A 25,741-nucleotide genomic window follows, 5' to 3' on the forward strand; every position below is an offset into this window, starting at 1 on the left:
ATCACACATTTGCTAAAATTTAAGCACCAATATTTAAAAAAATTGTCTTTGTTTTAGCCCCTGAAAGCAACATTGGTTTTAGATTGATTTTAACTCGATAAATACCAAATATATATATATATATATGAGGCGTGCAGGGCAATTTATTTATTACCAGTTATTTATATAGCACACACATGTCTACTGCGCTTTACAGAGAAATGCCCCAGTGGAGCTTACAATCTATATTCCCTACCATGTGTACACATTAATTTGAGGGTTAATTATTTTGTTGGGAGCCAATTAACCCACTAGTTTATTTTTGGAATGTGGGAAGAAACCCACCCAAGTGCGGGGAGAATATACAAACTCCACACAGATAGGGCTATGGTGGGCGTCAAACCCATGACCTCAGTGCTGTGAGGCAGTAATGCTAACCATTACACCATCCGTGCTGCCCCACAGGACCTACAAAACTTATTTCCTTATTTATTTTCTATGGATCTTAAAATGTTTACTATTGTGAGAACATTCCTCTCATAGGTTAACCCCAGACAGCATGCTCTTTGTCTGGATCTTGTTTGGTTATTAGATAAACAGGTCAGACAAGCTATGCATGTTAGTCCAGTTATGTGCTGCAGTGAGGGCTGACAGCCATAGATACAGAGAATTAGCAGCATACAACTATCCAGCATTCAATATACTGACCTGGTCTGCAGAGCATTCCACCTCTTATGCTGAATTTATTTAAACATCTAGGTAATCATATTTCAGCATTCAACTGCAGAATATCGCTTAAAATCTGTACAAAGCTGTTCTTGTGGTATTAAACTCGCCATCTGCATACCTCCTAACATTACCCTCTCCAGGAGGGACACAGTGCTCTATTTCTGGACTTCCCTCAAAATGTATGACTGCCATCACCTGTTTCACACAGGTTAATTGATAAGAAAGGTGCTTCAACACAGGTAATGGTGATTATTAATTAAAGGAGAAGTCCAGAAACAGAGCAATGTGTCCCTCCTGGAGAGGGTCATGTTGGGAGGGATGATCTGGTATCCCCAGGACCACTTTTCAGTTCAACCAAACAAACCTTAACTTAACTTATCACTTAACTTTAACTAATAAATAAGATACGGACACAAAGTGCTGGCGTTTCAAAAATGAATGTCAAATTATTTTTGACAATTAACTATAACTATGATTGGTGGCGGCACCAAAGAACGGTCACTATAGGAAAGTGGGGTTATAGATGACTCCACATGCACACCATCGCTGGTGATCACTCTCCCATGTCATCCACCTCGGCAGGTGGCTTGGCCATCCCCCGGACAGAAGCATGGCCCATAACAGGCGATGCCAAGGGAGAGCGCACCCCACTATCTACACACACACAAGATCTTAAAAGGATGACCGTTCTTTACCGCCGCCGAAGAAGAGAGAAATAGGGAAGGGTGGGTGGGGCTTCTCTGGACAGAGTGACTCACATCTAGCATGTGACTTCCTTTCCCTATCTAATTCCCTCCCCCTGCTCTGATAGGCCTTGTGCCCATCCTCATTAGCATGTCACAAGACACCTTCCCAGTGTAACCTGGGGAACCTCAGGAATCAGCGGTTTATGTTCCCTCACTGCTTACTCAGCATTAGTGATTTTTTATCTGTGCTATGTCATTTGTTAGGTCTGATTAGCACCTATTGCTGGTGGGGTAGGTGTACTGGGAGGGGCAGTGAAATCAGGATGGACATATGTTAATTTAGTCTGATATATTCAGCATAGTTTGGGATGTCAGGGGTCTAGTTATAAAGGGTTAGCTTTCAATTAATAGCAGCGTTATACCGGCGTTAAATCGAAGGAAACCAGAAGGCAAACAACAAACTAACATTACTTCTGAAGGACTGCATTATAACCACAAACCACAGGAACATCATGTGACCGCAACTCACCTTTGCCATGAGAACACCAGGACCAGGCCCACCACCACTACGGCTGAGAACACCAGGCCTACCCCTCATGGTGAGCATGGAGCTGTGAGGGGAAAGTACCAGGGCCAGCCTACGTAGCAACACTTCCCCCATACTTGAATGTACCCCCCCTCCTTCTAATAACCACTTGTACTGCTCTCATGACGATTAAAATATTTCCCTGTTGTCAGTCCCCGGCAAAGGTGTGTTCATGTCTTTTCTCCCCCCCCCCCCCCTCCTCTCCTGCAGCATACATGTACCCCACCATGTGCTATTCCTGTCATATGTACCTCCGCAGATTGCACACCCTGCCAGTGCTGACCTATGCAGTGCACCAAGCTGGATGCCTCAGATGGTTTCTCTGTGGGCAGGATGTGGATGTTTCTGTGCAGGGTTTATCATAGTATTTGCTTTCCAATATATGCATTGGGTCCTTGTATAGCTCGCCTCCTACAGTGTAATGGGCCCCATACATCAGCAATCACAATTTATGGATTTTCAGATATTGGGATATTTTGGCCAGATAAATGGATTTTCAGATCTATCTGACTTTGCCCACACATTACAGTTTTTTTCAGTGATCGGCAGATTTTTCCATCTAAGGATTGCATCTTCATATCTGGAAATTGCCCCAATCGATTGTCATTTCAGCTGTTCATAATGTAAATAGATGAAGAAAACGAATTGGGAATGCCCACACATATAAAAAAGATCTGCAGATAATACCAGATTATTAAACATGTTTAAAAACCTGATTAAGCAATCGATTGGCGATTGTGATTGGGATTGCCAAAAGGGGGAGCCCACACATCTAAAATTAATTGTGGCAATCATCTCCATATCTGAAAATTGTCACAATTAATTGCTGATGTATGGGGCCCTTAACCTTCGTAGTGCGCCCACCATGGCTGCCTCATCTGGTGCACTTGTGGATAAGATGAAAAATACATGGACCTGAGTATACATTGAAATCATCCATTTTGGGTAATTTATTTTAGGGTTAATCTATTCCACCCAGGGCAATACTATGCAGAGCGCCTAAAATGGCAGCCGCACCTGGTACCTTATTAGGGTGGAGTACACAACCCATGGAAGTTATTATCCAAAATGCTGCAACACTCTGTGACTGTACCACCAACATCCTCTGTATTATGTGCATTGTTATAATGTAAAGCGCCTTGAGTCCGGTTGGAGAAAGTGCGCTATATAACTTACTTACTTACTTACATATGTAGTGAATATTTAGCCTGTAACAAGTAGTGCAGCTCTTCACTATCACCCACATAGCCAGCCTAAGCCAACCCATGGTGCAATCTGACACCGGCACTACGCTATCTGTACTTTTAACTCTGTATCATTATTTTATTAGCATGAATATGATCTCTAAATCCCATAAATTTACATAGCTAGATCATGGTAGCAGGGGAGCCTGAGGGAAGGCATTGGCAAGTTGTTCCTGCTTATGCTGTGTACACATGGGGGGGGGGGGGGGGGGTTGGGTTATTCTGGTTCACTCGCAAAGGCACTATCCCTTTCTAATGGGCAAAACCATGTGCACTGCAGGTGGGGCAGATGTAACATTTGCAGTGAGTATTAGATTTGGGTGGGGTGTTTACTTCAAACTGATATCTGTATTGCAGTGTAAAAATAAAGCAGCCAGTATTTACCCTGGACAGAAACAATAAAACACCCAAATCTAACTCTCTGCACATGTTACATCATCCCCACCTGCAGTGCACATGATTTTGTCCATTAGAGAGTGATTGTGCATTTGCGAATGAACTAGAATAATCCCCCTGGTGCATTTCAGGGTCACTTGATATTCGATCTGGATACAAATACAAAATGACCCTGAATCGCACATGTACAGCCGCATTCAATCTAGATTAGATCTGTGCAGGCCAGTCTTTCTGCTTCAACCTGCTAGTTGAAAGGAGGGCCATGCTGCTCAGTGCAGCACACCCAAAAGATGCATTTCTGCGCATGTGTGCTCCAATGGCAAACAAACTGTTCGCTGGGTGCACGCACCCAACCTTGCGGCCGGTGGGGGGGAAGCTTTTTATTGGCGTTCATCCCATGGTCATCGCCCGGTGACGTGGGTCCCGGGGGCTGGCAGCTGACATCACAGATGTCAGCTGCCCGCCCATTTCACAGAGAACATACATGCATATAAAAGTGACCTGAGAGTCGTGTCGGCGACCATCGAAAGATGTGGGAGGTTCCCACTGGCATGCGAATGGATGTATATGTAAATCAAGACGTCTGTCATGACACATGTAGTCTACTGTCATTTCCTTTAAATGTTGTATATATTATATCTGAATTGCAGATGCAGCCAGGGCCGCCATCAGGGGGGGTCTGCGGAGACTCCACCTGGGCACAGACAGAAAGCAGGCCCAGGACTGGAGTCTATCAAATATAATTTGTCATACACAAGGTTCACAATTCCCTTGAAGCAATATAGAGGTTGAATAGTGCGGCCATGCTGCTGACAGCAGGTCCCACCAGGCAAGCCAGGGGTTCAAGAAGGGGAAATGGGGCCCTGCCTATTTTGTCAGTCCCAGGCCCCAGGGGCGGATTGGCCCACCGGGAAACTGGGCCATTTCCCGGTGGGCCGGCCAATAACACAGTAGAAGGGGCCGGTTTCTCCCCTGGCTGCGCCACGGAGCGAGCGTCGGCAGCCAGGGTAAATTGCCCTATTCCACAATGGCCACGGGAGGGCTGCTGCGCATGAGCGGCCGTGCACAGCTCCTCCCATGGTCCTTTGCGGAGCTCGTGAGTAAAGGCTCACGGCTCCGCCCTCTTGCCTCTGACCCCCGGCTGCCCGGCGGCAGTTCAGCGCAGCACTGAGTGTTTGCGCGCTGCGGCTGCACCTGCTGGCAGCAATAGACAGTCACTGACGGTGACGGGACCAAGAGAGGAGAACAGTGGGCAGCGGCAAGGAGAGGGCAGCGGCTAGGAGAGCGCAGCGGCTATGAGAGCGCAGCGGCTATGAGAGCGCAGCGGCGGCCGTGAACCAGGAGCCGGAGAGCAGTGGCAAGCGGCGAGCAGGAAAGTCAAGAGGCCGGCGCTGGGGAATGGGTGGCTCATTGATCATGGTAAGATGAGACCTGCCTCACTCTCCCCTCCCTCTACTCTTCCACCTGTCACCTTGCCCACCTGTCAACTCAACTCATCCCCTCACAGCTTGCCCCGCATTACCTTGAACCCTGCCATCTCACCCTCTGTCACTCCAGTCCCCCTCACCCCCTGTCAGCTTGCCCCCATCACCTCAAGCCCTATTGTCCCCCCTCATCATCAGCTTGCTTCCCCGTCAACACACTCACCCTGACGCCACCCCCCCCCCCCCACCTCACCTCACTCCCTACTGGCCCAGGGGCTCACTGGCAACTTTTAGCCTGGGGGGCAAGTTCAGAGCACTGGCCCATTGGGGGACAGGAACCCCTTGCTCCCCCATATAATACTAATAACAGCAGGACACCACAGGCAGCTCCCCCTGTATAAAAAGAACGGGACACCGCAGGCAGATAAAAAGAACGGGACACAGCAGGCAGCTCTCCCTGTATAAAAAGTACTGGACACCGCAGGCAGCTCCCCCTGTATAAAAAGAACGGGACACCACAGACAGCTCCCCCTGTATAAAAAGAATGGGACACCGCGGGCAGCTCCCCCTGTTTAAAAAGTACTGGACACCGCAGGCAGCTCCCCCTGTATAAAAAGTACTGGACACTGCAGGCAGCTCCCCCTGTATAAAAAGAACGGGACACCACAGGCAGCTCCCCCTTTATAAAAAGAATGGGACACCGCCGGCAGCTCCCCCTGTTTAAAAAGAACGGGACACCGCAGGCAGCTCCCCCTGTATAAAAAGAACGGGACACCACAGGCAGCTCCCCCTGTATAAAAAGAATGGGACACCGCAGGCAGCTCCCCCTATTTAAAAAGAACGGGACACCACAGGCAGCTCCCCCTGTATAAAAAGAATGGGACACAGCAGGCAGCTCTCCCTGTATAAAAAGAACGGGACACCGCAGGCAGCTCCCCCTGTATAAAAAGAACGGGACACCGCAGGCAGCTCCCCCTGTATAAAAAGTACTGGACACCGCAGGCAGCTCCCCCTGTATAAAAAGAACGGGACACCACAGGCAGCTCCCCCTGTATAAAAAGAATGGGACACCGCAGGCAGCTCCCCCTGTTTAAAAAGAACGGGACACTGCAGGCAGCTCCCCCTGTATAAAAAGTACTGGACACCGCAGGCAGCTCCCCCTGTATAAAAAGAACGGGACACCACAGGCAGCTCCCCCTGTATAAAAAGAATGGGACACCGCAGGCAGCTCCCCCTGTTTAAAAAGAATGGGACACCGCAGGCAGCTCCCCCTGTTTAAAAAGAATGGGACACCGCAGGCAGCTCCCCCTGTTTAAAAAGAACGGGACACAGCAGGCAGCTCCCCCTGTATAAAAAGTACTGGACACCGCAGGCAGCTCCCCCTGTATAAAAAGTACCGGACACCGCAGGCAGCTCCCCCTGTATAAAAATAACGGGACACCACAGGCAGCTCCCCCTGTATAAAAAGATTGGGACACCGCAGGCAGCTCCCCCTGTTTAAAAAGAACGGGACAATGCAGGCAGCTCCCCCTGTATAAAAAAACGGGACACCACAGGCAGCTCCCCCTGTATAAAAAGAATGGGACACAGCAGGCAGCTCCCCCTGTAAAAAAAGAACGGGACACCACAGGCTGCTCCCCTTGTATAAAAATAACGGGACACCACAGGCTGCTCCCCTGCATAAAAATAATGGGACACCACAGGCTGCACCCCCTGCATAAAAAGAACAGGACACCACAGGCTGCTCCCCTTGGCTGCTACCACAGGCTGCTTCCCCTGTGTAATAATACCAGGACACCACAGGCTGCTCCCCCCCCCCCCACTGCATATTAACAGGAGGACACCACAGGCTGCTCCCCCTGCATAAAAACAGTACACCACAGGCTGCTCCCCCTGTATTATATTAACACCATGACACCACAGGCTGCGAAAAGCAGAAATATGTTTGTGTTTTGTTATTTAGTAGATAATGTCACCTGCCTGTGTAAGTCTCTACTACTGCCTTTCAAGTTTTGCCCATATCTAGGTCCTTGCTGAAATGCTGCGGCTCCTGCCTCTTAGTTTCTGCCCAGGCGCTGCTTTCCCATGTTGCGCCCACAGGCTCAACCTCCGTCCTCCCCGTCCTCCATCTCTTTCCCCCCACCATTAGAGTCGACGCACGGTGGGAGATGTCGGCGTCATGACATCACACGCTGCGTCCATCACTGCAAAAGGAAATTCATTTAAGACAGCCAGCCATCACCTATTGATCCCTGGACATGTCCTCATCTAGGAGGCCAGCGGCCATTTTCCGGTAGTCGCAGCCATGTTTTCAAAGCCGGTGCCACCTACAGGAGCACTGGAGATCTGGGTGAGGAGGTAAAAAAAACAGGCAGCCCCCAGCAGTACCTGATAGAGTGGCCCGGGGGGCACATGGCACCCTGCCCCCCAGCCCAGCCCGCCACTGCCCTGGCCCCCCCATCACCTCACCCCCTGTCAGCTCACCTGGTCACCCCACCACCTCTCTCCTCACCCTGTCACCTCACACCCTCTTGCCTCACCCCCTGTCACCTCACCCCATCACCTCACTCCGTCACACACAATTCTAGGGGCCCAAAGCCTTTTATGCTACCCCTGTTGTAAAGCCCTTCTTCCCTCACCTGATCTGCTGCACTGCACTGTATGCCCTTATAACCACCAGCATCTGCTGTAGTACCACCCAGCCCAAAACATAGTCGGCAGGCCGCACTGCATTACTGAGATTCCTGGGACAGCTGCTATATAGCGTTGTCAGTCTGCCACTAACCAATCAGTAGCCTGTCCTACAGTGGGAGGCGGGAATCAGGATTCCTGTTCCATGCTCGCTGGCTTGTGTTCAGCCAGCGGCTGTGGCAGCGTGTCTTCTGGCTCCTGGGGCCTAGCTTCACTGGCTCAGGGCTAGATGTACTAAGCTTAAAAAGTGATAAAATGGAGAGTGATAATGCACCAGCCAATCAGCTCCTGCCTGTCATTTTTCAAACTCAGTCTGTGAAATGACAAACAGGAGCTGATTGGCTGGTGGTTTATCACTATCCATCTATCTATCTATCTATCTATCTATCTTTCTATCTATCAAGTCAGGCTCTCCCTGTTAATAACTCTTATGTGTCGGGTGCCCCCATAGATAACACACACATACCCCTTAGATGCGGCACTCCTGGCATCATGAAATATTAAATCCACAGAGGCATAGATATACTGGGCAATGTTTCCCATTTTACATTCCTGTGAGTGGTTTTGTAGGTAGGGGCCCCACTGCACTGCTTTGCCCAGGGCCCACAATGCTGTTAAGATGACCCTGCTCTCACCTTGGCCCTCTGTCACCCCACTCTTCACCCCCACCCATTTTTCCTATTTTTAGCTCCCCCCATGACCACTGACAATTAGCATTCATGTTATTTTTCCCTTTAAATGAAGAAACGTAATGGAGTTCCTCTGCCAGAGAGCTTTTCCTCCTGTATGATGATGATGATGAGCGCACCATGAAACCATGCAACACTGCATAGGAATGAGGTAAGTAATATGTTTTGTTTTTTTTACAGTAATACAGCATTTCAGCTGCCACCAACCACCCTCTGTCCACCTGAGTCTAAAACCGCCCAGGGCCTCACCACTACCACTGTTTCCTGTATTGCGAATCCTATGACAGCTGTCTTGCCCAACATTGCTAGATACCACTTACACTATCTCTCCCCGTCCTGTTTGCTCTCCCCTCTCTAGTTTTCTCTACCATGGTCTTCCCCCCACCCTCTCTCACCTTGTACCCTCGCTCCTCTCCCTTTACCTGCTTTCTTCCCCCATCTCTCTTTATCTCAGCCCTCTCTCACTCCGCCTCAATCTCCCCTCTCTTTATCTCTCTATCGCCCCCAGTTCCTTTTTATCCTCTATCTCTAATCTCCTCTTCTTTCCCCATGCATCCCCTCGCACTCTCTCTCTTTTCTCCCTCTCTGACAGTCTCTCTCTCGCTCTCTCTACCTGGCGCTGTCTCTCTCCCTTTCCCTGACTCCCTCTCTCTCATTCTGTCCCCTTTCTCTCCCTGACACTCTCACTGTCTCTTGCTTCCATCTCTTTCCCTGACATTCTCTCTTACTCCTGCTCACAAACTTCCCTCGCAGGTTGGCTACACATAAACACACACACACACACGTAGCCTAACCCTATCCACACACACACACCTATAGCCTAACCCTATCCACATACACCCGTAGCCTAACCCTATCCATACACACACACACCCATAGCCTAACCATGTCCATACACACACACACACAGCCTAACTCGGTCCATACACCCTCCCTCCCGCAGCCTAACCCTAATCTTTCATACACCCTGGTCTGCACCATAACAGTGGTGGGAAAATCTCTTAAGGTGGCATGGTCAGCTGGGGAGGAGAGAGATATGAGGCGGGAGTATATCCTTTCACTTGGATGACCACGCCCCCTCATGAGATCCCGCCCCCATTAGGGCTGCTTTGAGAAATTTCACGGGCTGGTTTAAAATCCCAATCCGCCCCTGCCAGGCCCCACAATTTTTGATGGCAGTCCTGGATGCAGCTAAACGACAAAGTGTATTACAGATGCTAGGCTACAACTTGCAGATGAAGCACACTGGGAATTGGTGTGAGAAATAGCCACATCTGCTGCAATGTAGCACTTCATATACAGAGTAAGACTCATTTGCACACATATATACAAATGTCACCTATCAAATGGAGCAGTGCAATTGAGCAAAGTAGTTTTGATGCTTCCATATTTACTGTATATGTGCACATAGGATACACATTTTTAACTAAAGGAAAGCTAGCGTTATTTTCATATAACATTTAGGTTAAAATAATCACGAAAAAAAGCAGTGACAAACTGCAAAATGTTCTGAGCGCTTGTTATGGCTGAATCCTCATAACGAGCAGCTGCTGAAGGGATTAGTCAGATCCCAAAGCGTAAATAAAGAACAAAAACAGAATAGTAGCGTTCAAAGAAATCTATGTCGACAAGTACCGGTCCCCAAGATTTCTGTTGTCGGCCCTGGGAACAGGAGGTAAGGACACCACATTGCCAGTGGCGTCGAGAGGGGTGTGTACTTTTTACCTGGGCCAGGGTCTGCTGGAGGGGTCTGGGTCCCGCTCCCCCCCCCCCCCCCCCGTTGTAGGGAGCCAGGCAGTGGGGAGAGAGATGACAGGCTGCTGCTGCACAGCATCTCTTCCCTGCTTAGTACATGCTGCTTAGTGCCGTGTGCTGAGCTGGGGAGAGAGACAGGTGCAGCGGCAGCCTGTCATCTCTCTTCCTCTCGTTTATTTTTTTCCCATGGGGTATGGACACGCCCCTTCCAGAGGCCCCACCCCACTTGGTGGCCACGGCCCTCCATTTTTTTTTACTGGGGCACGGGCGACCTGTTGGCGCCCCTGCACATTGCCCACGTAAGGGTAACCAAGGGCTACTATGAGGCTTCCACACCACCAACCTCTAAAAGAGAAAGCAGAGGCCTCTTCTGAAGTACGTATTTGTCAAACCATGCCTACTGGGAAGTGGGGAAGAAGCCCTGACTCTTTTCTTTTCATAGAAAATATATGAAACCCCACATTGCATTCAGTAATGTATGAACATCCCAAAATATATTGTTGCTAATGTTATATAGAAATATCTTGCAATAACAAGTATTTAAGCATAGACACACCTATATATGGCGGTAGACACGCCCTTTAAGAAGAGTATGACACGCCCCGGTAACAGTGCGCCGTGCTTTGTGTGGTACATCATGCTGTAATCTTTATGATTCTATTTTCCAAAAGTAGGCAAGTATGTCCAATATGAAAGCAACTTGGAACTACTAACTGCTACAGTATATGCAGAATGAACCACGACTGGTCACATCCATAGAAACACATGGGGGTGGGGAGTTTAATGTTAAATTGTACTTTAAGGACTTAATATGCCTGCCACTTTCCCAAGGTACTCTATGTGAATTAACTGTAATTCACCCCCTAGAAAATTATTTAAGCTAACAGCAACTTTTATTATACTAAATTAAGTTAACATAAAACTAAACTAAAGACTAAGGGCCTAATTCAGACCTGATTGCAGCTGTGCGAATTCGTGCAGTGGCCATTTATCAAACTGCACATGTGTATGGTCCACAATGCGTGTGTGCGATGCCTGCTAGCGAAGGAATCCTTCAACTTTTTTCCTTCATTAGTTGTTCAGCCTCTCACTGAGCCGTTACAGCAGGGGTCAGGAACCTTTTTGACTAAGAGAGCCATGAAAGCAAAATATTTGGAAATTTATTTCAGTGAGAGCCATATAATATATTTTAAAAGTGAATTCAACTAAATGTCAGTATAAAACGCCTCTGAATTTATTCTTTTAAATAATGTTGTTATAATACTCACCATTAATGCGACTTCTGGTGCTGCATGGATTTGCTGATGTCTTTGTAGTCTGGTTGGTACTTGGTGAGGTTAAGCTTCATGCAAGCGTTGAGACTTTCATCCGTTAAACGTGATCGTAGATTGGACTTGATGTTTTTAAGATGTGAGAATGACTGCTCACATGCATACGTAGATCCAAACATGGTCAACACAGCAATACTCACACGCTGCAGTGTGTGGTATGTGACAGGAAGCGCGTTCCAAGTTTTGAGAATCAGCTGGTCTTCGGGTTGAAGTTTTTTCATTTCTGTCCACATGTGCTTGCTCGCCAACTCCGCTTTCTGTCGTGTGATTCTTTCCAAATCTTCATTCAGTGACTTGAACTTGTTCACCCACATGTCTGAGGCCTTCAGGTCAGCCACTTCTGCTTCAAAATCTCTGACGGAGACACCAGCAATGTAACTCAGGTCGGTTGTGTTCAGTGAACACTCGGTTGGATGGGTGATGAACTTTAAAAGACGAGCGTGCTCACGAAATTCTCCAAAGCGTGCTTTGAAGGACTGTAGGAGACTGGATGTGAAGCCAGCTAGCTGGTGGAGATCAAAGTTTTGAATGGGCTCACTTGCTGTGCATGCATCTTTAAACTGGCTCAGTTTTTCAAAATGTAGTAAACGACCTGTTTCAAGATCCATAATGAAGAGCTCTAGCTTGTTTTCAAAAGCAAACACAGCTTGTTGAAGGGATAACACTGTATTTCCAATGCCTTGCATTTTCACGTTGAGCTGGTTCAGATGTTCAGTCATATCTACGAGATAGTAAAACTTGAGGAGCCACTCAGTTTCGGCTAGCTCAGGATGCTCGATGCCTTTCATTTCAAGGAAAGTCTTGATTTCGTTCAGGCAAGCCGCAAAACGGCTAAGCACCTTCCCTCTTGACAACCAACGCACATTGCTGTGCAAAAGCAGACCATGATAGTTATTTCCAACTTCATCCAGCAGTGTTTTACACTGGCGATCATTTAAGGCTCGGGCAGCAATAAAGTTGATCACACGAATGACCAGCGACATCACTTCGCCAAACTGCCCGTCACACATCTGAGCACAAAGTGCCTCCTGGTGTAGAATGCAATGGAAACTTAGGATGGGTCTATTTTCATGTTCACGAAGAAGCGCCACAAATCCTTTGTTTTTCCCCACCATACACGGAGCACCATCAGTACACACTGAGAGAAGTTTATCCATAGGTAGATTTTTTTCTTGAGCAAACTCCATGAAAGACTTGAATAAATCCTCACCTCTTGTGGACCCTTTTATTGCCAGAACAGCAAGACTTTCTTCGCGCAGTGTGTCATCAACAGCATATCTTGCAATCACGCTGAACTGCGACAAATGGCTCACGTCTGTTGACTCATCCAAAGCCAGGGAAAAGAACGGCGCTGCATTTATGTCCTTCACTTGCGTTTCCTCCACTTTGTTTGCCATCATGATGGTACGATCATGAACAGTTCTTGCCGACAGAGGCATGTCTTGTATCCGTTTGATTATCTTGTCTTTGTTCGGAAGATCATCAAAAAGTTCATTGGCTACATCCAGCATGAACGTTTTAGCATACTCGCCATCTGTGAATGGTTTTCCGTTCCTCACTATTGCTAAAGATCCAGCAAAGCTAGCGGAATTATAGTCACCTTGCCGGGTCCATACGCGGAGTTGCTGCTGGCTAGCTTGCACCCTGCTCAGTAGCTCTTGGCACGCTTTCTTTCTGCTGTCTCCCGCAGGGTATTTTGATGCAAAGGTAGCATGGCGCGTGTCGAAGTGCCGCTTTACATTTGACCGTTTCATCGATGCAATTTTGTCATTGCAAATTAGACACACCGCAGAACCTGCTCTCTCCACAAAGGCAAATTCTTCGGTCCATTCGTCCCGAAATGTACGATACTCGTCATCTGTTTTTCTTTTCGCCATCTTCTTTGTCGAAGGGTAATGAGCTAATGACCGAGCAGACTGATTCAAAAGGGGGCGTTTACCCAGCAACGGCCAACGTAGGCCAGTATCATCCAATTAAAATAATGGACGATTGCTCCTGCAGCAAACTGCAGCCCTGAACAAGACATGAGCAGTGAAAAATCGATGGATGGATTAAAACAAGTGAGAATATTTTGTTTTTCCTGGGGTGTTTGTCTCAGACTGAAATTTGTAGTAAATATAGTTTTGTGTGCACTGCCAGCTAGGTCAGGTTGTTGCTGGGTTATTGGAGGTATATGGGGGGGTCTGTCTGTGCTGTGACAGCAGGTCCCAGGAACACAGCAGTGTATCTCAGGTGCTGGGCTCTCTCCTCTGCAGGGTCCAGCAGAGCAGGTGGGAATGCAGCTAGTAAGATGTCTCCCTCCAAACGTTTTATTTTATTGCTGGATCCGGCGTTTAAAGGTGGCATATGGGGTGGGGGTGGGTGGCGTCGGGCGGGTATGGTGTGGGTTTCCCGCTTACCTTCCCGGCGGTGTCGGGCTGAGGGTACTGTGCGGGGCTGCCTGGGTGTGTGGGGGTGCAACTCCCAAGATGGCGTCCGGTCTGTGGTTTGCTGCGTTTCAGCTCCGTCTCCGGGAGCAGCGCAGCGTCTGTCAGTCTGGTGTGAGGAGGCAAGAGCGGGTAGGAGTATTCTGTGTCCCCCGGTTCTCCTCTGCGGCGTCAGGTCCCGGTGCAAGGCTGGCGGGGTTAGTGGGGCCGCAGCCTCCAAGATGGCGCCCAGCGTTTGGTCGGCGGTGTGTCGCGGCTCAGCCCCGGGATCGGGAGCGGCACAGCGTCCTCTAGGTTAGTGTGGGGAGACGAGGGCGTCCGGCGCCCGGTGTGTGGTGCCCGCCGTCTCCCCCCTTCCCGCTTGTTCTTTCGGCGCCTCCTCTCCTCCGGACCGGGTCACAAATTTAGGCCGCGGCTTCAGGGTATGAGCTAGGCCGCAACCTGCAGAGGCCTCCGAGCGGCCTCCCGGCTCCGCAGCACACAGCTCAGGTTAGTGGGGTGTAAGGGCAGGGTAGTTTGGAGTGGGGGTGCCTCCAGAATTCGTTGTTATAGCCGTTAAGGGGGATCAGCAGCAGGAGCTCAGCAAATACACGTCCTGCTGCTTCCCCAGTCAGGTCACGCCCCTCGAGAATATTTTGTTTTATCTGCGAGCCATATCATCAAAAGAGCCACACCTGGCTCGCGAGCCATTGGTTCCCGACCCCTGCGTTACAGCATAACTCTCCTAATAAGTGGAACATTGCATAGACATGAAATTGTTATATTGACGTGAAGTGCATATACCTGGCATTGCTATATTAGCATGAAGTGCATATACCTGGGAGTTGAAATCACAGAAACAAATGAACACAACAAAAACCTGTGCTGAAAGGCATGACACTAGTCCTTTACAAAAGATTGATAGGAAGCAGGTGTCTGGGGGTGGTAACTGGCTGTTTCATGGGAGCGTTAAGAAAAATGCTAGGCATGCCCAAAAAACGCTGGGAGTGTCAGGAAAACGCAGACGTGCCCAAGCATTTTAGGGGAGGGTGTGTGATGTCAGCTCTAGGCCTGATTCATCGCCGCCGCCGAGTAAGTTCAAGGCTATGCGAGTGGTAACCAGTGTCAAAGTAATTCAGTGACGAGCGTCTTGCAACAGGTTTGGACATTTTCGTTCACATTCATTCGCAAGGTGGGATCTCACTAGAGGGGGGCGCCGTCTATCTGTTCCCTGGCTGCTGCACATTCGCACAGCAGTGGATCGGGTCTGAATTACACTCTGAAGCCTCATTTAAAAAAATACAAATTATAAGGAATTTGAAAGAACATTAGTAAGAATTGGTCAATAAAAATTGCACTAAGGGGTGCTGAGCAATGCAAAATCATTTTAAGAGAGTGAAGCTGTGTAGAATGGTGAGCCAATCCCTATGTTATATTTACCATGAATTATTTGCAATGTATCTCGTATAACAGGAAAGCTTTTATAATACATATTTACCAGTATGTAACTTATTTCTGGGAGTAAAGTCACATTGTGGCAAAGCAATGCTGATAACATTTCTGTTTGCTCAAACATACTGTATGCAGGTGTTTGGTTCAATTTTGTAGTAATTATGCTTAAGCAATACTTAGTAGTGAATTGTTCTGCCTTGCCATAAATATCATTTTCTCAAGCACTACACCTGTAAATCTTTATGTGTTTTACTGTGTGACTGTGTACTCTAGTTTACTGCAATGTAAAGTGGTGCTTAATACAAATGATCATGAGAATTAAAAGATCTTACGATTTCTCACACTATACTTCAAAATCTCAAAATCTTTATTAGAAGCAGCTGTTGTAAACAAAACTGAAGAACAAGGGTTTCATAAATACACAATGGCTTCTGCTAAACAATATTGTTTGTGAAGGGTGTGGCAGTGGCGTAGCCACCGTGCGGCAGACCCCTTGGTGGCGGGGAGGCGCTGAGTAATGTGGGTGCCGGGGTCTGCGGGAGCTATTGTTACGTTGACCTGACCTGCCTTATACTGCCGCCGCATTCGTGGCCAGGAGCCGAGACCTACTTTGTCTGCGTCCCGGCGCTCCTAGCCTCCTCCTAGCTCCTTATGACAAAATGTCCCTCAAAAAACGTCTGCCCCTTTACAGCAGACAGTATTTAGGATGCTAAGGAGGGAGCAGCAGACAGACGGATGAGGGGGGTGCCAACATTTTGCGGCGGGGGTGGTCGGCGGGGCGCGCAAAATTTGGCGCTACACCACTGGGGTGTGGTATGGTGCTCAGAAAGTCAGGATTCCAATGGTCGTTAGTCCGACATTAGAATCCTGACTGCCGGGACTCCGACAGGGGGCAAACGATACGAAGCCAATTGCAAGCTCGATGCGCTCGCCACATATTCTATTCTCCCACTATGGGGGTCGTGGACCCCCAAGAGGCAGAATAGCCCATCAGTCGGGACTGTCGGACTAATGACCGTCTGAACCCCTACTGTAGGAGCATCATCCAGCACCAATAGTATTTTAGTTTCAGTATATGCCAAATAATTACTTAATTACCTGTTTTACTTATATGCAATAGTGATTAACTACAGACTAAGGGGGTTATTCTGGTTGATTCGCAAGGCTGCGAATTCGCAGCCTTGCAAATCCATCAAACCCCACCCGGCGAATGGACGCCACCCCCCCCCCCCCTTCGCAGCGCAGGTTCACTCGCACAAGCTGTGAAAGGATGTTTAGCATAAACATCCATTTGTATGCCGCGGGTAATCTCTCACATCTTTCGATGGTTGCCGACCATCGAAAGTTGTGGAAGGTACACACATATAAAAGTGACTTTCAAGTGCATGCTGGGTTGGATAAGGGCGGGCAGCTGATATCCGGTGATGTCAGCTGCCAGCCCCCCGCACTCGCGTCACCACCTCATTACCATGAGAACGCCCAGTGTTCTCATGGGAACGCACGCCCTCTATGTCTGCACATGTGCAGAAACGCGCAACATCAGTCCTCCGTGCGAATGCACGGCGGACCGAAGGAATAAGAATAACCCCCTAAGTTTGCTTAATAATTAATTAAATTCCAAATAGACCCAAGAATATACGTATACATTTTCTCCAAGATGCAGTAGGTTTAACTTTAACCAATGAGAAAAAGGAATCACCCCAGGTGATAAAGGCGCTAATGGGGTGGGCTGTTTAGTGGGCTGCTCACACAGAGAGGGGTTCAGTCCCCTAACAACAGGATATGTGGAAAAAGAAAAAGGGTTTGTGGAGCGCTCAGGGTTTGATGATATAAAAAATTAGATAAATTAAATATGTTTAAATTAAAAATGAAATGATCAATTGGGTATCACATGAAAATACAATTCATTTAATTATTCATATAAAATAATGACACAATAGTTAAAAATATATAAAAATAAATGTTGCACTTAATATATTATACTCAATGGCATACAGTTAACCACTTATTAGGAGAATATAATTGGAAATAGGGTTTCCAATTAAAGCGCAACTGAAGGCGCCATATAAGCATGCTTTAGAACAGTAAGCACAGTCTTATTAGATGCATACGTTCCACCGGCCGGATGTTGGACGCGGCGTGCGTTCCAACAACCGGAAGTGGCACTTTTCCGGAACCCCCAAACTGGATTACAAATCGGGTAACCACCTGCTCAATCTTTGGAGCCCATCCGAGAAGTGAGGTATTCCATCTTTGCCCACCAGTGGATCGAATAACAAGGTCTCCAGCAGGACATACGGACACCCCAACACCAGTCTAATCCGGATCAAACACCCCACCCCACCTCCAACTTTGGGGAACACCAATATCCAACGGGAGGAGAGCACAACTTTGGAACAAGCTGGACTCATATAAGTATCCATTGTCCTTTTACTATATCTTCCTATTCTCCTAATAAGTGGTTAACTGTATGCCATTGAGTATAATATATTAAGTGCAACATTTATTTTTATATATTTTTAACTATTGTGTCATTATTTTATATGAATAATTAAATGAATTGTATTTTCATGTGATACCCAATTGATCATTTCATTTTTAATTTAAACATATTTAATTTATCTAATTTTTTATATCATTAAACCCTGAGCGCTCCACAAACCCTTTAACTTTAACCAATGGCTGATCAAAAACATATCCTCTTTACAGTAGTACGCAAACTCAATTGTACACATCAATGTGAGGGAGCTGATCAATCTGGGCTCGTGACTCATCCGTGGGCTAAATTTACTAAGATGAGAATTCTGTTGAAGATGGGATATTGCCCATAGCAACTAATCAGGTTCTACTTCTTATGTAACACCTTCTAGAAGATAATAGATAGAATCTTATTGATTGCTTTGGCAACATCCCATCTTCAATAGAACTTCCATTTTTGTAAATTGACCCCCTTGAGTCTGGTAACAGGATTGTGGAGAAAGATGAGAATGTGATGACCTAGTGCCCAGACAGAAAGGGGTTTATTAACTAATTAGGCAGTTCTATTAAATATGGGATGTTGCTATGGGCAACCAATCCGATTCTAACTTATCTTCTCATAGGTGCTAAATAAATAAGAAGTAGATTATTATTGGTTGCCCATAGCAACATCCCATCTTTAATAGAACTCCCATCTATCAGTAAATAAGCACCAAAGAGTTTAAGCCCATCTGTCCTCATCATTGACTCAGCCAACCTCATAAACACAAAGGCACCATGCCCCATTTACCTGCTCTCCATCACTAATAACCCTAGCAGAGGCGGAACTACCATTGGTGCAGCAGGTGCATTGCACCGGGGCCCCTGAAGACTAAGGGGCCCACTTCTGCCACCCACTGCTATGTGGCATATTGTGAACTTGGTTTGGAGTGGAAGAGTAGGGCCCAAAAATGTAGATTTGCACCTGGGCCAACCACTCGTAAGTTCCGAGACTGAACCCTAGCTAAGATGGGAAATTCTAGCATGCTACAATTTGGGGAAAAAAACATCTTCTTCTGACAGCTTGGCGTATGAACACCTTTAATTATTTATAGTTATTAGGTTAATTTGGGTACTTGTTTCCTAGCCCGGCGCCCACGATATTCAGTCGTATGGCATCTTATGCATTGTATTGCAGCGGTGCGATTTTAAATTGTATAAGCACCCTAATGGGTTTTTTCAATGATAAATGGCCCCCCTATACAATTTTTAATTGTATAAGCACCCTAATGGGTGCTTACAATGTTAAATGCACCCCCACGCCACTCCCACTATCAACGCCAACCCGAAGCATGGCGAGTGCAGCGAGCCCGCGAGGGCCGGCGGTACGCGTCCGACCTTTTCATACCCCCACTATCCACGTCGGCATGGAGTTGATGTTATATAGTGCGGCGAGCGCAGCGAGCCACCGAGCCTGAAGCGTGGTGAGGGGACGCATATTACTTTACATGTATTCCGCGGGGCTCACTACGTTCGCCACACTATCTAAAATCAACTCCACGCCGACGTGGATAGTGGGGGTATGAAAAGGTCGGAGGACGCGTACCACCGCCCCTCGCGAGCTCGCTGCGTTCGCCACGCTTCGGGTTGGCGTTGATAGTGGGGGTGCTTTTAACATTGTAAGCACCCATTACGGTGCTTATACAATTAATAATCTTATAGGGGGCCCATTTAACATTGAAAACACCCATTAGGGTGCTTATACAGTTTTAAATCGTATACCATTGTATATGGCATACAATGCGATGGTATACAATTTTAAAATTGTATAACATCGGCTGCCATCACATAACATCGCATCGCATACCATCGTATGGCTTATGGTATGCGATGCGATGGGCGCTGTCCTAGGAAACAAGTATCGATATTTGTATTTATTATTTATAGTTATGTTTACTTTCTTTTTAATATTCATAGACATGTATTATGTGTAATTAGGTTTGCTAATATATATGCAAATGTGTTTAGTTATTTATTTGTTATTTTAATTTAAAAATAGTGTATTTATTTTAGAACTTGAGTGATGGTCTAATGCAATAGATATGGCAGAAGTGTATTGGGATGGCATGGCTGTGCTGTTTATGAAGATCCGAAAACTAACATTTTTGGGGCTAATTCCATTTTTAGATGGAGCTAGCCAATTCCAACCTGTTGGGACTTTTCCTGGCTGTATAAACCTCGCTGCTAATTTTAGTGATGAAAGTGCCGCTGAAAGGCTTCTCCGAGACAGAGCAGATGTCTTATCATGAGAGCAATAGTAAATTATCATGAAAAATGTTGCAAATTGTACTGATTAGAGGCACTAAGTAACAAAAGGTTTAGGAGCAGTTACATTTTGATAAGTAGGCCCTTTAAAGAGTCATATTTTCAGCTTCTAGAATGTAAGGAAAAATAGAAATGGTTTGAGAGACAAAAATCCATTTGAATTTTGGATTTTTTTTTTTTTCAAAATGTTTTTATTTGAGTTTTACAATTGTAATCACAATATCAATATATATTACAATCACAATATGATGCCCCTTTCCCACTGCAGCCTTAAAACGGTATTTTGCCGATTTTTGAGGGCAAAATACCGTTTAAGGCTGCAGTGGGAAAGCGCCAGAGTTGAAATACCGTTTAAAGTTAAACGGTATTTCAACCCGTTTTCAGAGCAGGGTTTTACACGGTAATCAAACGTTTAAGAGGCAATGGGAATGCATCTTAAACGGTAGAGATGATGGCTGATTTTTTCAGCCATCATCTCCGTGTGTGTACGCTGCCGGGCTGAAAGATTAACCACTTTCAGCCCGGCGGTACGCCCCGCTGCCACCCCCGCCCCCCCCCGCCCCCCCCCCCCCTGTCATACTCACTTGTCCACGCTGCCCCGCTGTGTCTGCTGCGGCTGGATGCCGTTAGCGACGCTGGCCGGGTCCGGCCACATGCCCCGCCTCCCTCCGTCCTGCTCCACACGGAGCAGCACTGGCCACCAATGTTTTATTTTGTAAGCCAGTAATATATAGATTGCTGGCACATGCCAGCAATCTATATATTTCTGGAACCACTGGGCACCAATGAGAATCCTAAGCCAGTAATATATAGATTGCTGGCACATGCCAGCAATCTATTTATTACAGGCACCACTGGGCACCAATGATTTAGTTATTAGGCAGTAATATATACATAGCTGGCACTGGCCAGCAATGAATATTTTACTGTCCACCATGGGTTAAATTGAGCCGACACATAGCACAAATGTTGACGGCTGCGGGATTTGTACGCACCACTGGCCCCTCCCCCTCCTTTTATTATGTGAAAACAACTGTAGGTGTGCACCTTTTTAACCCTGAAAAGCCCATTAAAGTCACAGGCACTCATTTGTGCTGTAAAAACGTTTTGAAGAGCTAAAACGTTTTACCTGCAATGGGAATGGTACTTAAATGGCATTTAAAACTGTAATCTGCTGCAGTGGGAATGTTAAATACCGTTTAAGATTACCTGTAACTTAAAAAACGGGTCTGCAGTGGGAAAGCAGCATCAGATAGATATAGACATTTGTAAATCAAAACAATCATGGTACTCTTTACCTAGAAGGGCGCCCGTCGCGGGCATCGCGGGTACATTTATGTATGGCCGCGATGCGACCGACGCGATGCCCGCGATTTCCCATTGAAACCAATGTTAAACATGGAAATCGTGTCGGTCGCGTCGCGGCCGCCCATAAATGTACCCGCGATGCCCGCGACGCGATGCTCACGATTTCCCATAGGAATCAATGTTAAAAAGCGCGATGGACCCGATTTTACTGTTAAATGGCTCAATCCACCCGATTTGGCCATAGGAATCAATGTTAAATGGGCCACAGAGCCCATTAACCCTTAAATGTGCCCCCAAATTTTTAACGCCACCCCACGATCCACGCCAACCCGAAGCGTGGCGAGCGCAGCGAGCCCGGCGAGGGGCGGCGGTACGCGTCCTCCGACCTTTTCATGCCCTACTATCCACTAGGGCGTGGTGTGAGAATATAATAGTGTGGCGAGCGCAGCGAGCCACCGAGCCCGAAGCGTGGCGAGCGGCCGCGGATACCTTCACAGTTATGCGCGTCCCCTCGCGGGCTTCACAGGTGTCCGTGGCGACGCGGACACCTGTGAAGCCCGCGAGGGGACGCGTCTACCTGTGTAGGTATCCGCGTCCCCTCGCGGGGCTCGCTGCGCTCGCCACGCTTCGGGCTCGGTGGCTCGCTGCGCTCGCCACACTATTCTATTCTCACACCACGCCCTAGTGGATAGTAGGGCATGAAAAGGTCGGAGGACGCGTACCGCCGCCCCTCGCAGGCTCGCTGCGCTCGCCACGCTTCGGGTTGGCGTGGATCGTGGGGTGGCGTTAAAAATGTGGGGGGACATTTAAGGGTTAATTTGGCCTATTTGGCCCCAAATCGGGTCCATTGAGGCATTTAACAGTGAAATCGCGGTCAATCTGCCGTTTTAACATTGTTCCCTATGGGAAAATCGCGGTGATCGCGGTCATCGCGGGCATCGCGGCCATCCCGATTTACCCGCGATGCCCGCGATGACCGCGATCACCGCGATTTTTACCCCCGATCACCGCGATTTCAATCGCTGGCGCCCTTCTAGGTAAAGAGTACCACAATCATTTACTATACAATAAAGAAATTACAGAAATATTATGGAAGAAATATAATAGGATGAGAGATTCAGAAAGTGAGAGATTTGGTAAGAAATCTCCAGGGTTTTTTTTAAAACAGCAATCATTTACACTGCAAAACCAGTATGATTTTGAGGTGTAAATGATTGCCGCTTTAAAAATACTGGAGTTTTCTTGCCAAATATCTCACTTTCTGAATTTCTCATCCTATTACATTTCACCCTATCAGTTTGTATATTTTGGAATTTGTTAATTTTACTCAATAACCAGCTTAGGAAAAAAGTACTTTTGAAATAGTTTTTGGGAGTATGTTATATATTATAAGGTTCTATATTATCCCCCATGCTTTTTGCAGTGTACATGCTGCCACTGGGTGAAATAATTAGGCGCCATAGCCTTGTCTACCACTGCTATGCAGATGACACACAGCTGTACTTGTCCTTTGCTCCAGGCACTGTAAACCCAATAGCAACCCTAAATGACTGTCTAGCTGAGCTTCAGGAATGGATGAGTGCCAGTTGGCTGAGACTGAATCCTGATAAAACAGAGGTCCTTATGATTGGACCTCAACATCAAAGGACAAGACTGCAGCACAGCAACCCAACAGGACTGACACTTGGGGGTACAGAATTACAAAACTCTGATCATGTGCGGAATCTTGGCGTGGTACTAGATGGTGGATTGACACTTAAACATCAGATATCAGCCACAATCAAATCCTCATTCTTTCATCTGAGGAACATAGCCAGAATCAAACACTTAATCCCATCTGAAGACCTGCCAAAAGTCTTACATGCATTTGTATCATCTCGTTTGGATTACTGCAATGCCCTTTACCTTGGTCTACCAGCAAAAGAACTGCACCGATTACAGCTGGTACAAAACACAGCTGCCAGGCTGTTAACTAAACAGCCCCGCTCTAGCCACATTACTCCCATTCTCTACTCCCTTCACTGGCTGCCAATAAAATGGCGAATCATTTTCAAGATCAATCTACTGAGTTTCAAAGCCCTACATGACCAAGGCCCAAGGTACCTGAAGCAGCTTCTGATTCCATACTGTCCCACCCGATTACTGCGGTCTGTAGATGAAGGACTGTTAGCAGTACCTAGGATCTCCCGTAATTCATCTGGGGGTCGAGCTTTTAGCCATTCAGCTCCGACTTTATGGAACTCACTTCCCCGCACAGTTCGAGAGACCCCCACTCTAGAATGCTTCAAAAACAGACTCAAGACCTTCCTATTTACTCAAGCGTTTCCTTCAGTCCCTTAAGTATTGTTTATGAAAAGCTTTTCTGTACTGTATTACACTCATTCTATCTGTTAAGCGCCTTGAGTCCTATTGGAGAAAGAGCGCTATATAAATAAAATTATTATTATTATTATTATATCTGGTAATGCACTTCAAATTAAATACAAATTATGTGACTACAAATCTAGGCATAACAACTGTAATATTCTGTATTTTTATTCCTTTCAGGGAGGTAACAATGAAAGATGCCAAGGAATATGCAGAATCTATTGGAGCAATTGTTGTTGAAACCAGTGCAAAGAATGCCATCAATGTTGAAGAACTCTTCCAAGGCATAAGTAAATGTTTCACCCAGTTGTATAACTATAAATTTAGTTTACCAAAAACTTTCTGGCACCCCCCCCCCCCCCCCCCCCATATGACATTTTGATTAAATAAACAGGAATGTGTTTAAGCAATTTGGCTCCCAGTGCCAACAGTTAAAAAATTGGCCCCACCTCCCATAGACCTTTTAAAAGCAAAGAATGTGTGCGTGCCTTAGGAGGTTCAGTCTCACAGCTAAGTTCATGGTCTCGTGGGGAAAGACCTTATTCCCCAGTTCTGCAACCTGTACACTCAGACATTGGCCTCCACAGGCAACATAAATCCTGATTCATGCCCCTACATTATTTATCATTTTTCCTCCTTATTTTAATCCCCCTTATACATTATGCCACATACCACTATGCCCACTACACAATATGCCACATACGTAATGCCCCACAGTACTCCTGCTTATACACATAATACCCCAAATAGTGCCCATTACACAATGCCCCCAGTAGTGCCAATTACACAATGCCCCCAGTAGTGCCCATTACACATTGCCCTTTACACAATACCCCCATTAGTGTCAATAACACATAATGCTTCCAAAAATGGCACTTCATACCTCTAAACATGACCCATTCCAGGAGGGACAAGATGCTCTGTTCCAGAGTTGCACGGCTGTAGCACAGTCCAAAATTCAGTTAGAGGAGCTGAACCAACTGCCACCCCAAACTCCACAGTCAGGGAATCACTGGCAGGTGTGGCTCCCCTATTTGAATTTTGGACAGTGGTGCAGTCCCTCCTCTGCAATTGCCACTGGCAAGGAAGTCTAGTAACGGAGCATTTTGTCCCTCCTGGAAGGGTTCATGTTGGGAGGTACAGTATGTTACTCTATTCTCCACAATGGGAAGGGAGGAGAGCAGGGTACAGATTGTGCTCCTGCTCCTCTCTAAGTGAGTCCGGCAGATATTTCAAATCTGTCGCCAGCTTGTTAGCCCATCGAAGCCAGTCGCTAACTGCAGCTGCCAAGTCATGAGCACTGATTAATCACCACATATGGAATGTCCGTCAGCCCTGGTGTGAACAACTTGGTATGCCAGTGGCCCCTGTGACGTATCTGCTGTTTAAGCAAGCAGGCAGCGCCCTCCCACCTATAGGCACAGCATCCTGCCGCTCCCAAAGCCGCCGCGGGGTCTGTGGGACCACAGGTTTCATCCTATATTTCTCTGATCTATAGCCATGTAACCTTTCCTTCTCTTATAAAATGTGAGGAAGTAGGACAGTGCTGCTAGGAGACCACAATTTATACATTGAATGTAAAAGCAATTGATCATCATTAGCGAGTATGGCACTGGAGCAGATCATTTTCCTATTGGAGTTTCAAACATTTATGTAATAATCAATGAACAATAGTATAGTCCTTTTATCTGCTTGTTTTTCTTACGCCCGTCTTATTTCCACTTACTTGAGTTCAATTAAACATAGACTGTAAATTCTTTATTTAAATTTAGTGAATTAGTACAATTCTGGTTCTCCTTGTCCATCCAAGGAGTCTGGCAGTCTCCGGCTCCTATTAAATGTAAATGTAATTACAGAAATTGTGTTACTTTTCAGCTTTAGATAAAGAACATTAATCATAGCTGCTAGTTGTTCATA

At 46.8% G+C, this 25,741-nt stretch overlaps 1 protein-coding gene across 4 annotated transcripts in view; it reads left to right on the forward strand.

Moving 5' to 3' along the window:
• The window catches only part of RAB31 (RAB31, member RAS oncogene family), a 65,957-nt gene that overhangs the window by 36,062 nt on the left and 4,154 nt on the right, over nt 1–25,741 (forward strand). For all 4 annotated transcript variants that reach the window (XM_083187653.1, XM_083187652.1, XM_083187651.1 and 1 more), the window contains one exon: nt 24,005–24,114. In XM_083187653.1, coding sequence (XP_083043779.1) covers nt 24,005–24,114 — 110 coding nt within the window. The remainder of the gene's footprint in view (nt 1–24,004; nt 24,115–25,741) is intronic.

This window comes from Crinia signifera, chromosome 5, assembly GCF_055691185.1.
Source record: "Crinia signifera chromosome 5, ASM5569118v1, whole genome shotgun sequence".
In the NCBI taxonomy this organism is placed as follows: Eukaryota; Metazoa; Chordata; class Amphibia; order Anura; family Myobatrachidae; genus Crinia; species Crinia signifera.